This window comes from Diadema antillarum, unplaced genomic scaffold, assembly GCF_040938485.1.
Source record: "Diadema antillarum isolate AM-2024a unplaced genomic scaffold, OU_Dant_1.0 scf00000064, whole genome shotgun sequence".
Classification (NCBI taxonomy): Eukaryota; Metazoa; Echinodermata; class Echinoidea; order Diadematoida; family Diadematidae; genus Diadema; species Diadema antillarum.
In genome coordinates, this window is record NW_027270953.1 from 908,216 (window position 1) to 922,515 (window position 14,300).

The 14,300-nt window shown below is 37.0% G+C and overlaps 1 protein-coding gene across 1 annotated transcript; it reads left to right on the forward strand.

Annotated features, from left to right (window-relative positions):
- The first annotated feature begins 1,047 nt into the window (after positions 1-1,047).
- Positions 1,048-14,094, forward strand: LOC139716357 (uncharacterized). The gene is made up of 18 exons (XM_071627902.1): positions 1,048-1,102; positions 1,684-1,791; positions 3,198-3,218; positions 3,818-3,841; positions 4,761-4,799; positions 5,288-5,395; positions 5,795-5,905; positions 6,035-6,148; positions 6,611-6,721; positions 7,200-7,310; positions 7,984-8,094; positions 8,652-8,762; positions 9,694-9,817; positions 10,146-10,315; positions 10,738-11,032; positions 11,641-11,714; positions 12,172-12,433; positions 13,305-14,094. Coding segments are annotated over exons 1-18 (1,950 nt in total). The 3' UTR covers positions 13,306-14,094.
- The last annotated feature ends 206 nt before the right edge of the window (positions 14,095-14,300 follow it).

Below are 14,300 nucleotides of genomic sequence, written 5' to 3' on the forward strand. Positions count from 1 at the left end.
GCTAACAGGTGGCTGCGAAAATCAACAAGAGCATGAGAACCCTAGCAGTTGATTGTGACAAGCGAAGAAAAGACACGAAGACGTGCACGTGTGATGTGTATGTGTGGGTGTGTCTTTATGACGTACTATGTCTAGCTTGTGCGCAATGTTGAGTTTAATTTCGAAATTATTGCAAAAGACCTGAAAATCAATATATGCCAACTAAAGTGTCAAATTTGAATGATTTATAAGCTAAACAGGTAATCTTTCTTTTCTTTGACAGAATGATACCTCTTAGGATTGATTTCATCGGAAACCTTTCATCTTGAGGAATCGTCCGTAACGTTTTAATTAAAAAGAATGAAGGAAGCAATCAGATTCTGTATCGAGAGCCAACAAACCGTCATCTGCGCGCATTCTCACACTCCTTTCATTCAATTTGTATATATAGTCGAAGATTTCAGCGCAGAAATCATCCTGCCTTGTACTCCAGAGGTTGGTAAGTACTTTGAATCTTCGTTGGGTTGTTAATTGCTTCTGTGAATCGTTGGTTCTTCGCTGTAAATTATATGGACCGAGAAGCGGTGAAGAGAAGAAGACTTCGTACTATATAGAGCCTATTTTCATCTTTGAATTTCTTGATTAATCCAGTAAGGAATTGAAGCATTGATGCTATTAGGCCTACCATGGACAAAATGCTTGACAGTGGCGAAGAAATCTGACCATTGGCACACTTCTAACTCTGCTTTATCAAATTCCCTAGCATTTTGTGAAAGTATACCGTGATAACGCGATAACATAATTTGTCCGACGCCGTGAAATTGTGATTCATTATCTTGATTTAATGTAACGCTTCCGTTGAAGTGTAGAATAGATGATGGTGGCAAAGTATAACATTAATATCAGTTGCTTAACACACAAGGATGGTTATGTTTTACCGGCTTACTTCGGTATAAACGAAGGCATTGTCACGACGATTATTTGTGTATACGTTTTACAGTGTACCAGGCGCAGCACTCCTGATATCTTTCTCCGCAGTAGAAGAACCACTGTCAAACAACACAAACCATGAAGTGGTTACTATCCTTCGGGGTTCTCCTCATTGCAACCAGCGTGATGGTTGGTAAGTAACGGGAAAACAATGAGAGAACCTTCATCTTATTTAAGTTTCACTCTAGCATTGTCATCACTAACCTCTTTGCCTATATATACATTGTGAAGTGAATTTCGAAATAACGGTTTTAAGAGAGTTAAATGGAATGCAAAATTTAGCAATCTGTTTTGTTATTGAACTGTGGGTAGCCATACCTAAAATGAAAAGAACAACAAAACACCGAAGTAGCAAGTAAAATCAGATTGACCTTATAGAATGAGAAAAGTTACATTGGGATCATTATTTATATGTAAAAAAAAAAACCCAAACAAACCAAAACCCCAAACAACACAATGCGTATACAAGTATTTTTGTTGTTGTTGTCATAGTTTTGCAATTTGTTTGTATGTTTGTTTTGGTCTGATGCATTTGTGATTAAGCACTATTTTCCAAAACAGCAAGCAAACAAACTGCTTGGTATATGTCTCATACGGTTTTACCGCTCTTGTGCGTCATATTGTAATTCACTGGTGGATAGAACTGATGAATAAAAAAGTCGTGCATTATCGACGAGCTGTTTTTATTCCATTATTTTTCATTTGGTTTATCAGAGGGAGTGTGTGACATCTACCAAACCAACAACATTCAGATCGACTTCTGTAACTTCGCCGAGATCGTCACAAGTATTGTCCCTGGACTTGTTTCTTCCAATCAACTCAGTAAGTTTATTTAACATACTTAGCTTGCCACGTTGGTTTTTTTTTTGTTCCTTTTACATTTCATTGAATCATTATTAACAAGGTGCGTGACTCAGCGACTGGATGTAAGATCCGGAAACTCAAAAACTTTTAACATGGTTATCTCAAACTGATTATATAACAAACCTCTTTCTTGCAGGAGATGGATTCCGTTTTTAAAAAGAGAACAATAGTTGTTCTGTATACTAGCATTCACCATAATTTACCCCTGCTTCAATCAGTAATTTGGGCAGTAAACGTGATATAAATGGGGTCAAACCAAAATCTACTCTGCAAGATGGCGCAAGATACAAATTGAACAAAATGGTATTCATCGTGTTCATATTAGTTTTTGTCATGATATCTTACGTGTGTGATACATTTTTTCCCTCTATATAAGAACACATTTGCTCGATTAAAAAAAAAGAGAAATATATACACATATATATATATATATATTGTGGTCTTTTCTGATGTAAACCTAAGCATTGTGTAAATCAGTACTTTATGAGATAGTGACATATCATAGGCCAATCCCGATGTTGAAGCAAATAAACATGAAAAAGAAAAATTCATTTTCCTCCCCACGTTTAAGTAAATGCCATGCTCAAAGGCTATTTTTCGAAAGAAAAACACGCGTAAATAAACTTTTTTTTCCCTCAAAATTTCGACTCCTGTAAAGGTAACACATATTGCATAAAGAAAATGATGCGTGACCTTTATTTAGGGCAGCGTTATGATTTTGTCTAGTAAGTTGTTTGTTCACAAGATTTTGCCAGAGGTTTATCACTGACCTTATCATTCATTCCAGACCAATGCATTGCCAATCTCAACAAAGATTTGTGCAGCCCAGGTAAATTAGACCTATTCCTATTTTTTTTTAATTGTTATCTTTATAGTTATTTATAGTAATTATGGACCATGATGTCAGTGAGTGCTGATAGCGTGTTTATTTGCCAAATAAAATCATGCAAAGAAATAGTATTCTTTTTCTCATCAGGTTGATCTTGTCAATCGTGAAAAAATAAGAATATAATCAAGCCACTATATTCCATAATATGCATTCTTGTCATTCTTCAATCTATCAATGTACGTTTACCACAACTCATTAATATGTTTAGCGCTAATATTACTTACTTGTTTCACAACGATATCGGCTAATTGTGCATCACGTGCACTTATATACTAACTAAACTCCGAGATACTCTATTGTCATATTGTGTTTTATTTCTAGACAGACTAACGTCTTTGACGAAATTAAAGCTCAGTGATATAATCAAAGCCCTAAAGATTATAACGGGTATGAGACCAAAAAAGAAAAGAAAAAAAGAAAAAAAAATATGGATTGAAAAATCCACGTTTTTCTCTCATTTTGTTCTAATTCACAGTCCTGGATTGCAGTAACTCCGGTATGTACTCTCTCTCTCTCTCTCTCTCTCTCTCTCTTTATTTTCCAGATGATTCTTTATTTCCCTGCATGACTTTGAAGACAACGTTCCGAATCACTATGAATTCTTCAGAATTTACATTTCTCAGTAATTAACCAGCAAATGTTTTATATCTCATTGATTTCACAGAGAAATGTTAACATTGTCACGAAGGTGTCGTATGAGACCAACTACAAAAACATTGATTTATTCTTGCTTGAATAGTAGGCCTATCAAAATTTGAAAAATACTGAAATAGGACGCAAGAACATGGGCGTTGTTATTTCGAACCGTGTTGTATTTCTCTTGATGATTTTGTGTGCAAGATTTGTGATAAATATATCACGGTTATTTGACAAAGTTTGATGAATTGATATGTTCTATAACCACGAGAACATAAGATTAAATTACTATGACAACATATTCGAATACATCACAGCAGATAATTAGCTGATGTTTTTAATAGCAAGATAGTACACTGACATCATTACTACGCTATCTAGAGTCAGTGTCTTTGATTATGATAGTTAAAAAGAAATATCATAATGATTCTGGCACTGTGTTTTAATGATTCTTTTCAGATACCCTAATCCAGGATGCCCTCGGTAAGATACTTGCTCAGATCTCTGTGTTGGCGAGTCATTATCGGAAATAGATATTTGTTGAGCGGCATAGAACGGGAAAGATCTTTTTTAAAAAAATTGATTATATATATCATACCAATGATTCAATAAAATCTAGACTAGTCATTCAAAGTGTCATATTCTTGCATGTAAAGGAATTTCGACAGCCGTAGAAAGAGTTGTAAGAAGTTTTTATAGCGTGGGAACGTAGATTGTGGTTGTTGCTTTGATGTAGGCCTATAAGCAGAATGTTCAAGGCGGTGCATGTAACCAAAGTAACACAAATCATCAACCGTCCTCTGCTTTTGGCACGAGGGTGAATGAGAAACGATTGCAGACTTGGTAGGTTGTTCTTCATTACTATCAAATACTATTTAAAGTATCGTATCTCATTTCCATAATTTCATAATTCCCCTAATCTGCTTTGTCGCAGGACTTGCGGCTGTACAAGCTTGCTTTTATGCAGGCTCCATCATATTTCTCGCATTATGGCCATAGCTAAACTCTGATGTAAACAGACCTTGTGTTTATCCCAAGGCAAACTTTTGGACATTCCTGCTGTGAAGTTTCATCTAAGCTATGTTTTGTGTAATTATCATATTGTATAATTATACATTATGTGCTACTTGTGAGAAATATCAAAATAAACTAAAATTGAAAATTGCAATTTTCTGTCACCGTAGCAAAAAAAAAAAAAAAAAAAAAAATGGTGAATCATAGTGATCGAAACGGATATTTGACATTGGTTGATGAGTTGACATTTGTAGCTTAAATTTTTCTTTTATACATTGTGATCGTATTCTGTGCGAGAAAGAATATACCGTAAAATTGCATTGACTTGTAACCGTGTCACAGTATAATACTCAGTATCTACTGCCTGTTTACTTGTTTCATTATGCAGCTCTTCTCGACAACATTATAAATGACAACCAGTGCGTTGGTAAGTATTGGGCATGCATTTGTGTACATATTGTGTATAATTCATTACTTTAGATCTTGGTATTAAAAGTGGCAATGTGCGTGTTGTATACTTATACAATACTGAAATGCACCATTTCCAAAGTAAAGTTCTGAAGAATGGTAAGTTGATGAAAAATAAAGGTGTCATTTTGTTGTTGTTTTTGTTGTTGTTGTTGTTGTTGTTGAGCGCCCCGTATGCTTTGTGTAGATGCTTTTTGAAATATTCTTCTGCAATCATCCAGTTTCTCTCGACTTTGACATTGTGGAAATTAAGGATACAATTTGTTCCGAAGAGCTCGAAAGGCTTGATAAGGAATATTGTCATGTTACCTTCACCATAATAAATGCACTGGAACTTTATTTTACCCTCCACCTGAGAGCTATCTTTCAGTCTCGAATAAACGGTTATTCCTTTCTGCACTGATTTATCCATTTTCTTTCAAAATTTACATTCTTACATTGCAACAGATCCTTGTTCCTCCAACCCGTGCGTACAAGGGACGTGTATTCGAATCACCTCTCAGGAATACCAGTGCTCCTGTAATTCTGGTTACGCAGGATTCAACTGTGACGTTGGTGAGGGTTTCCTTCCTTTCTTTTTCTTCTGTTTTAATCCGTTATTGGTGAAATTAGCGCTGAATGTTAAAGTTGAAAGAATTGTATCATTATTAAGAATTGAGATCTTCCCAGCCCGAAATCGACAGAAAAGCTTTCAACGTGAAGTAATAAAAACTTTAATTTGCGTATAAATAACATTTTCCCCTGGCTTATTTATTCACTATATCATCAGCGTTAATGTACATTCTACGTCATTAAACAAAACTTTTCTGAGACGAATTGCACAGCAACGACATAGTAATTTTCAACACATGAAATCTGTAACTCTTTATTATGATAAAAACAACACCTGAAGACTAGCAGGGACCCCGCTTCGGGATGGCACTTCACAAAATATATATTTTTCTTTTTCCCCAGATATCGACGAGTGTGCCTCTAGTCCCTGTGTAAACGGACTCTGCGTAAACGTGGTTGGCGGCTTTCAGTGTACATGCGACGCCGGTTTCGGAGGAGAGAGATGTGACACAGGTAACTAACTCTTATTATTTTGATGCTTTTCGAGATTAAATCCAAGCAATAATAAGTTTCATTTTTTGTTCTGTTGTCGCTATGTTTATACTTCTTTCATGACTTCTCTCTTTGTTTTCTTGCCTCAAGATATTGATGAGTGTCTGTCTAACCCGTGTGCGAATAACGGCGTCTGCCAGGATCAAATCAACGGTTATACTTGCCAGTGTGCTCCTGGGTTTGATGGACTCAACTGTGATAATGGTGAGAATACAATTCAGATTTAGCTCAGCCTTCTACTCAAAGTTTAGGCATATAGTCCTCTAGCTAACTCATGAGAACAATCAGTATAGTTAGTAAGTGAGTGATAAGAATAGATGGACTTTCATGTGACATCATTCCAGAATATATGTTACCTCACGAAAATGACGCTGCTTAAGCTTGGAATCCCTCAAACCAATAACCTCTTTAAAAATAGAAAGGACGGTACGATTCAATTCTAATTACGGTGGTACATCATTGCACATAAGACCTAATGGCCTTATAGAAAATTTTAAGCTATATGTAACCTACTGTGGTGCAAACTTCGGTTTATGCTGCTGATTTTTTTCTTGGTCTTAACATTTTTTAAAAAAAATATACATTTCTATTGATCGTTCTTGCTAAGAGTTTGACAACTTTTTCTATTCAAAAAATATTCTTTCCTGTCTATAATCCTTATCCAAGATATTGATGAGTGTTTGTCCAACCCGTGTGTGAACGGCGTCTGTCTGGATCAAGTCAACGGTTATACATGCCAGTGTACTCCTGGCTATGACGGACTCCACTGTGATAATGGTAGGAATATACTTAAGATTCTCCTAAGCCTCAATCCTCCGGTATAAGTTATGTTCTGAAAGTGATAATTAGTGAAATCAATCATAAGGTAATATATAATCAACTACATCTAAGAATATTAGGTGGTGTTGCTTGTGAAACAGTTTTGAAGGTGAAAATCGTGGGACGAGTTGGGTATGACATAGAAGTATATAAAGGATGTATATCACATCCTAAGATGTCTTTTTCAAGCAAGTGTTCAAACCTCCACAAAATTGAATTGTTCTCCAACTTTAGAGGTAACAAATATTGGAGATCAGGATCTACATGCACGAGATGGATGCAATCTTCAATATTTGATAATTACTCCGGAGTTATCACCATACGTGAAATTTAAGATACAAAAACTTTGACCTATACGCGCTTCTACTCTTTTTTTCTGGCAACTTATTTTCTTTTTATTTCCTTGTCTTTATCATCGCCATGATCTTTTGCCAAGATATTGACGAGTGCCTGTCGAACCCATGTGTGAATGGCGTCTGTCAGAATCACATCAATAATTACACCTGCCTTTGTGATCCGGGTTTCCACGGACGTCATTGTGATTATGGTAATGAGGTTTTGCATATCTTTATCTAAGCTTAATAGTATGGTAATTGTAACCGTATGGGGCGTGTTTACACTGAACACGGTACAAGGCACGATCCGATTATATGCTATGGTGCGCCAAAAGGAATCATATCTGGTTCTGTTAAAAAAACCAGTAATTCCGTATAAAATCACCCAAAATGTTATTCTTATGTCAAATCAAGAGCAACAAAATTACCAGTTGAAGATTAATTTTGTACCAAAATTATCAGCAGGGAAGTGATATTGTAACAGAACCAGACACGGTTCCCTTTGACGCACCATAGTAAGAAACCGGACCGTTAAAATTGCCGTGCTCGGTGTAAACGGACCCTAACTATATTATGGGGCATATCATCAGGAATATCAGATTCGAATTCTTATCCAGCATCGGGCAAGATTAAAATTACATTGGAATAACAACATCGCCTAAACATCATGATAATCTCCAATATGCAATATAAATCTTGATTTTTTTTTTGTTTCAAGAAATGTGAACACACCAACGATGAATATGAAAGCAGCCAAAAAAATAAAAAAACAGAACAAAACAAAAACAAAAACAGCACAATACAAACCAAAAGCAAAAAAAAAAACAAAAAACAGAGAAAACTTAACACTCACAAGAGCAAATTATGATATTTTTCTCTGTCTAGATATAAATGAGTGTGAATCCAGTCCCTGTGTGAATGGGTACTGCACAGATTTGATCAACGGCTTCCAATGTCAGTGCGATGCAGGATTCGACGGTGATAGGTGTGAAATTGGTAAGTATATGAATCACCAGTACAATGACCATTTCTGAGCTTAAAGCAGTTTACATTTATCATGGCAACCAACACGACCAAGATGTGCGTTTCCTATAATCTTGACTCGCCAGCAGCTATAGTTGATTACGCTTTACTTTTTACATTCCTTTATGCTTTTAGTGTACAATGTAAACTTTAAATTTTAAGCTAATGGGCGATAATGGTAATATCTTTTCAAGAGCAAACTTACTTCAAGCACAAACTGACAGATTCTACCGACAAATAATCGCCATTCATGCTAGCCCGTTAAAGGGATGTTATAATTTTGGTTGAGATTGGGGCTTCAGGTTTCCAACTAGGCAGACTGACAATCCAAATCGGGCTTGACTGGAAGCCAGGGACTTGTGTTGGTGGGTCTTGAGCACTTTTCACTCGTACAAAACTCAATCACTGTATTGAAAAAGACCGTTCATGCAAGCGATATTTAAGGAGTAAAAGTGGTAACGCAGAGCTTAACGATAAATATTATGTGAGTTCTCTATATTTACACAAGGCTCTTCGCTCTCTGTTTCCAGACATTGACGATTGTGCGTCTAATCCATGTGTGAATGGACAATGTGTGGACTTTGTAAATTATTTCCACTGTGAGTGTGACGTGGGTTACAGCGGAGAGAGATGTGACATGGGTAAGTTCAGCTTCTTAAATTATACGAAAATTTTGATAAATAGGCAAATTATTGCTAAATACTCGGATATCTTCAGGATATACCTCTGATTTTGTGTGTGTGTGTGTGTGTGTGTGTGTTTGTTTGTTTTGAGTAATAAGAAGCATTTGCATTCCTGAGAGTTACGAGAACATTACGAGAAAAGATACAAAATAATACACTACTATGATACTGGAAATACTTGTTATTGAGCTCGTTCAAACCCAATTGATCAAACCCAAAAGATCTGTGATAAGTATTTGTAAATAAGTAATTCATAAGTTTGTTCATTTTTTGAGTGGTTCATAACATACAAGCTTGCTTTTTAGTGGACCTCTCAATTCTTTTTTTTTCTCAACTGAAGCCTATTGTACTTTGTTGCCAGTATGCATTCTTTTGTTTATCTGTATCATATATCTTTTGCAAAGTCGAATGTTTATGTTTATGATGTAATTCCAAATTTATTTTGCGTTATGTTTTGTTGGAAAAAAGAAGAGTGAAAAATAAATGAATTGAATTGAATTGAGAAAGAGCGAATCGCTCAAAAATTTGTGTGCAGAAATAAACATGGTGAATAGAGCAAATACAGCAATTGTGATTTCAAAATTAACCTGCGTACCACATAGGCCTATAACATGTTCATATACGTAATAAAAAAAAATATTGGTCTGTTTTTGTTCCTGTCAAGCTCAGCATTGTAAAAAGGAAAAATCTTACGATGTGTATTGTAGTGGTTTACAGTATATCTGTCACTGATCAATTTGCATTATATTTTTGTGTGTCTATAATCAGTAACAATGTTAGGAGCTCTGTTACATCACATCGCAGTAGAGTATATACACAGTAGCTGCGCTATACAAATTTGTCCAATTATCATTATTATCATTATGGCTTCATTTCGTGACCCAAACAGTTGAGGGAAGCGGACCCGAGTGCTACGTGGAGGACGATGGATCGGATTATCGGGGTACAATTGCCATGACCAAAAGTGGGTATGACTGCCAGAATTGGGCCAACACCCACCCTCAGCATGTTAGGTGAGCTTAGTAGGGATTGCTCGGAAGACATTAATGTTATTCACCGCCCCCTCCTCTAAAAAAAGAAGAAGGAGAAGAAGAAGAAGAAGAATGAAAATCGAATTTCATAAAGACCAGCATACATTTTGAGCATTTATTCTTGAGATGCATTTCCGTGTTTTTTTCCAATGAAAATAAAGATAGTAACGCTTCACAATATCAGAGGAAAATCTGTGCAATACATCTGCATAAAAGTCTACCTTGGTAATAAATCTTCATGTTAATTTGCTGGAGTCAATATTCTGTCAAGTCAACTGCAAGTATTTAAATTTTCTCCTTGTCGATGCAGCGACTTCGATCATTTCCTCTTCCGTGACCACGAAAACTACTGCCGTAACTACCCCGGGAGCGGCAGGACTGCCCCCTGGTGCTACACCACCGTTGAGGAAGTTGAATGGGAGTATTGCCTATTGATACCAAAGAAAAGTGACGTTTGCACGGACAAGCCTGCCATACCTGGTAATATTGTCAACGTTACATACATTTTAGTCACTGAAATGCTGCCAGATTGATAAGGGATGTAACATGTTCAGATAACACTGTAACGGCAGTGACGACAACAACGCAAAGTCATAATTCAGCTAATCAATACTATTCTTTGACTGATTTCAATTTCAATTTCAATTTTTCAATACATTTTGTGCATGTATTTCCAAAATACTGTCGAACAGCTTTTTTATGAATCCCTGTGTCAACAAGTTACCTATCATTCCCAAGGAGGGGAATGCCAATGTAAAGTGTTACAAAAAATAACAACAACAAAATCCCACTTTGTCACTGAGGATGCTAAAACATTGCCAACTATTATATAAAGAGACTATGATAAGACACAGATGATCCGTTTTTGACTGAAATGACACTCTTGCTGTTGGCCTTCCCAGATTTTGACACCTTGGTCGCCGAGTTCGCAGCAATTACTGACTACGATCGCGCAGAGTGCTACACCGACGACACTGGTCTGGACTACACAGGATACGTCGATGTGACTATCGAGGGGTACAAATGCCAGCGATGGGACGTTAACTACCCCCAGAAGAGGAGTGGACAAGCGAAAAAGGCCAAACCCCGTTTTGACCATATCCGCTTCGGCAGCCACAACTACTGCAGAAACATGGGCAGCGCCCCCGACGGAACAGCGACGGGTCCTTGGTGTTGGATTGCTGATACATCAGCAGGGTGAGAACCACCGGTGTAAATACTTGGCTAACCCACTTACACGTGCCTTAACCCGTTGCCTGCCAAAACTTGTTGGTTCCAGTTCAACAGCTCATGGGAATTTTAGACTGTTATTTTGAAGTGCAGGTTGAACTGCTCGGCTGCATCTCAATATTACACACGTGAATTTCAGTAAAGCTCTAAAGGGCCACCGGCGAAGACTGCATAGACTTGTCCGAGGTCTGCGTGAATGACGTATCGAACATAACACTGATATGCGTGTTTTCCTCGGATGCTAATAATGCAAACATCATGTTGCAAGCAAAGATGACGTGGTAAATTAATACGAAACTAGGAAGTAGGATAAAAGTATACTTTTCCATTGCCAAAGGCAATTGAGCATTTCATTTAGCTCGACATTCTTTTCTGAATCGTTGTGTTGATTTTTGTAAAAAGTTGTATAGGGCCTACATTTATAATGTTGAGAACAAATAAACAATATAATTACATAGAGTGGATAATGTTGTGGTCTGAATTCTAACCTCGTGTTAACCGGAATTTCGTTATAAAACCGTGTTCGTTATAACGAGAGTGCACTGTACGTCATACTTTCCCCTTTCCCTATGCAGGAAAACTTGGGATTACTGTGACACTGGTCGGTACAAGAAGGACTCCTGTGATGGAAAGGGCACTGCTGTGTCACGTGAGTTTTTAATAGAATGATAGCCAGATACTTTCGTAAATAGGACATATATACACTCTTCAGCAAATTTGCTGAAAAACGCGTGATGCTAACTTGATCGACACAGCTTTATTTCAGAATTTGCGTTTGATCACACCACTTGCTTCATCTATTCAGAACCACTAGCTGAAATTTTCAACGATTTTTGGGAAATGATTGTCTCGCCTTTCGGTACGATGGGCTGAATTGTCATTTATCGTTCTGGAATTCAATGCAGTCGACTTAAAAATGTACAAGATCTCAGGGATGAGACTATCTGCATGAACTTTCTTCTGAGAAGTGTAGGACTTTGTTCTCTGGAAAGAGAAGCTTACAATACTTATTGAAACTGTTACCAGTTGTTTTCTCAATTCATAATGATGATACAGAGTAAAAAGAGATAATATTGCAAATGCTTATTACTTCCTCTCTCTTACAGAGTTGCGATATGGCGTGTATCCAGAGTGCTACCTACTTGGGTCGGGTACTGACTATGCAGGAGACTTGTCAATCACTGAAGCAGGAGAAACGTGTCAGAACTGGGCTGATCTCGGCAACAGCTACGCTCAAACCTTCGGCGACCTGGGGAACAAATGCCGTAATGTTGATGGGAGCGGCCTATCTCGTGTCTTCTGCTACGTCAACAATACCAAACAAACATGCGCAGTGAAAGACTACTACGACGGTTGCTACATCCGTTAGTGAGTACTCAACACCATCAACATTCCTTTAGAATCATCATAGAAAATTAGTAGTGACGAGAGAATTATCTACCACCTTATACTTAAAATTAACTTATGTGAAAAAAAAATCACAGCAGTCTTCGTCTGGACAATAACGTTGAGAATGCAAATTCAGTTCTGGATAATATCATGAATGATTTTAGAATAAGATACATTGAAGACATTAAGAGATGTGATGAAAGAGGTGATTTCTATGTCTTTCGCAGTCGTTAATAAAATCAAAAGATAAAAACGCATCCATGAGTAGACCGATGGTATTTGTCTCTTCTCGTTGGGTTTCTAAACTATCTTGGTGTTGACCATGTGACATGCACCAATAACATTAGATAAAAAGCTCAGCAAAAAGAGACAGATCCATGCCATGGGTCTAATCCGTGGCACCCCATGAGTGTAATGGACAGGTAGGGGAACCCTTAAATTTTGCTTAGACATATCAGTTTCGTCTCTTCACACTTCTATGAGCGCAGGATATGAAGAGTTTCTTGGCAAAATTTCTTTTCCTTTCCTTTTGTGTTAATTTCAGATATTTGTGATTAAAGCTGCTAGAAACAAAAGAAAATAATAAAGAGATATGGGAAATTTCAAATCAAAACCACAAGAAGTTTCCTTAATATGTAGTAAGTGAAGTATCAAAGTTTTATTTTACCCTCAGGTGCTCAACCCGTTTTTCGAAAAAAAAATTGTTCATATGTTTTTACCCATCCGGGAAATTTCGTGGTGATTACGTAATGGTTGTCTTAACAGCATGGATTGTTAAATCAATCAACAATAGTTATTCTGGGTGACTCATGAAACTCGTCTTTATGTTTGTCTCCATGTTTTCCTACAGAACAAACGCATGCTCTTCGATTGCTGCTGACGTCATACATTTGACCACGCCCTTGATTCCAGTCATCTCACCGAAAATCCACCTTCAACTGTCCTGTCCAACCTGTTTTGCATGTACCAATATCATTGGTACCAGTATCAAATGAAGTATACCCCACCTCCAAAAACAAACTTTTGACTGCCGCTGCTATGTGAATGTGGTCGCTCTCATTTCTCGACTCTATTGTACACAGTACTCCACTTGCATTTCGTTTTGTTTTTGTGTCATGAATATATCACAAAATCAGAAAATTTAATTTAAGCATGCGACTGAAGACACCATGTTGAGTGATGTTAAATCGATGTGTTCAACAAACTCAGTGCAATTGTCAAACTTGATACACGATCGAGTGTTCTTGACTCTAGAAAAAAAAATAAGAAAAGTAAGCAGCGACCTCTTCCGCTTTGATTTTATTTGAACGTCAGCTGACAGTGGCTTGTCGTGATTCAGCCTTGAAACTTGGCAGGCAGTTAATACTTTTCTGTCTTATTAATTGATGTTATCATTATTAGAATTAATGTTTATAATTTGAGGTAAACAAAGAACGACTGGGTGTATCCTCCGAATGATACTCACATTAAAGGGTTTCTGCCCTTTCAAGTTTAACAAGTTTTTTCAATTAGTGGTATAGCTTATTCTCCTCTCCCCCTCAAAAAACACTGTTGTGTTTGATATCTATTATCTGCAGGTGTCTCTGTTTCTCCTTTTACATTCAATGAGCATAGACTGGAATAAATCACGTATTATCAAAGTCCGTTTGTCTGTTTGTCTTCCATAGCACTTTATGGTGTGTTTCGAAAAATGTGTGGAGAGTGATCGCATAGGTCACTGTGACTAGCAGGACGGGAAAGATTATGATAAATATCACTTCAATAGATGTGAGAGGGTTGAGACTATAAATGAAGGTGGTGATGGCATGGTGTGTGTGTGTGTGTGTGTGTGTGTGTGTGTGTATTT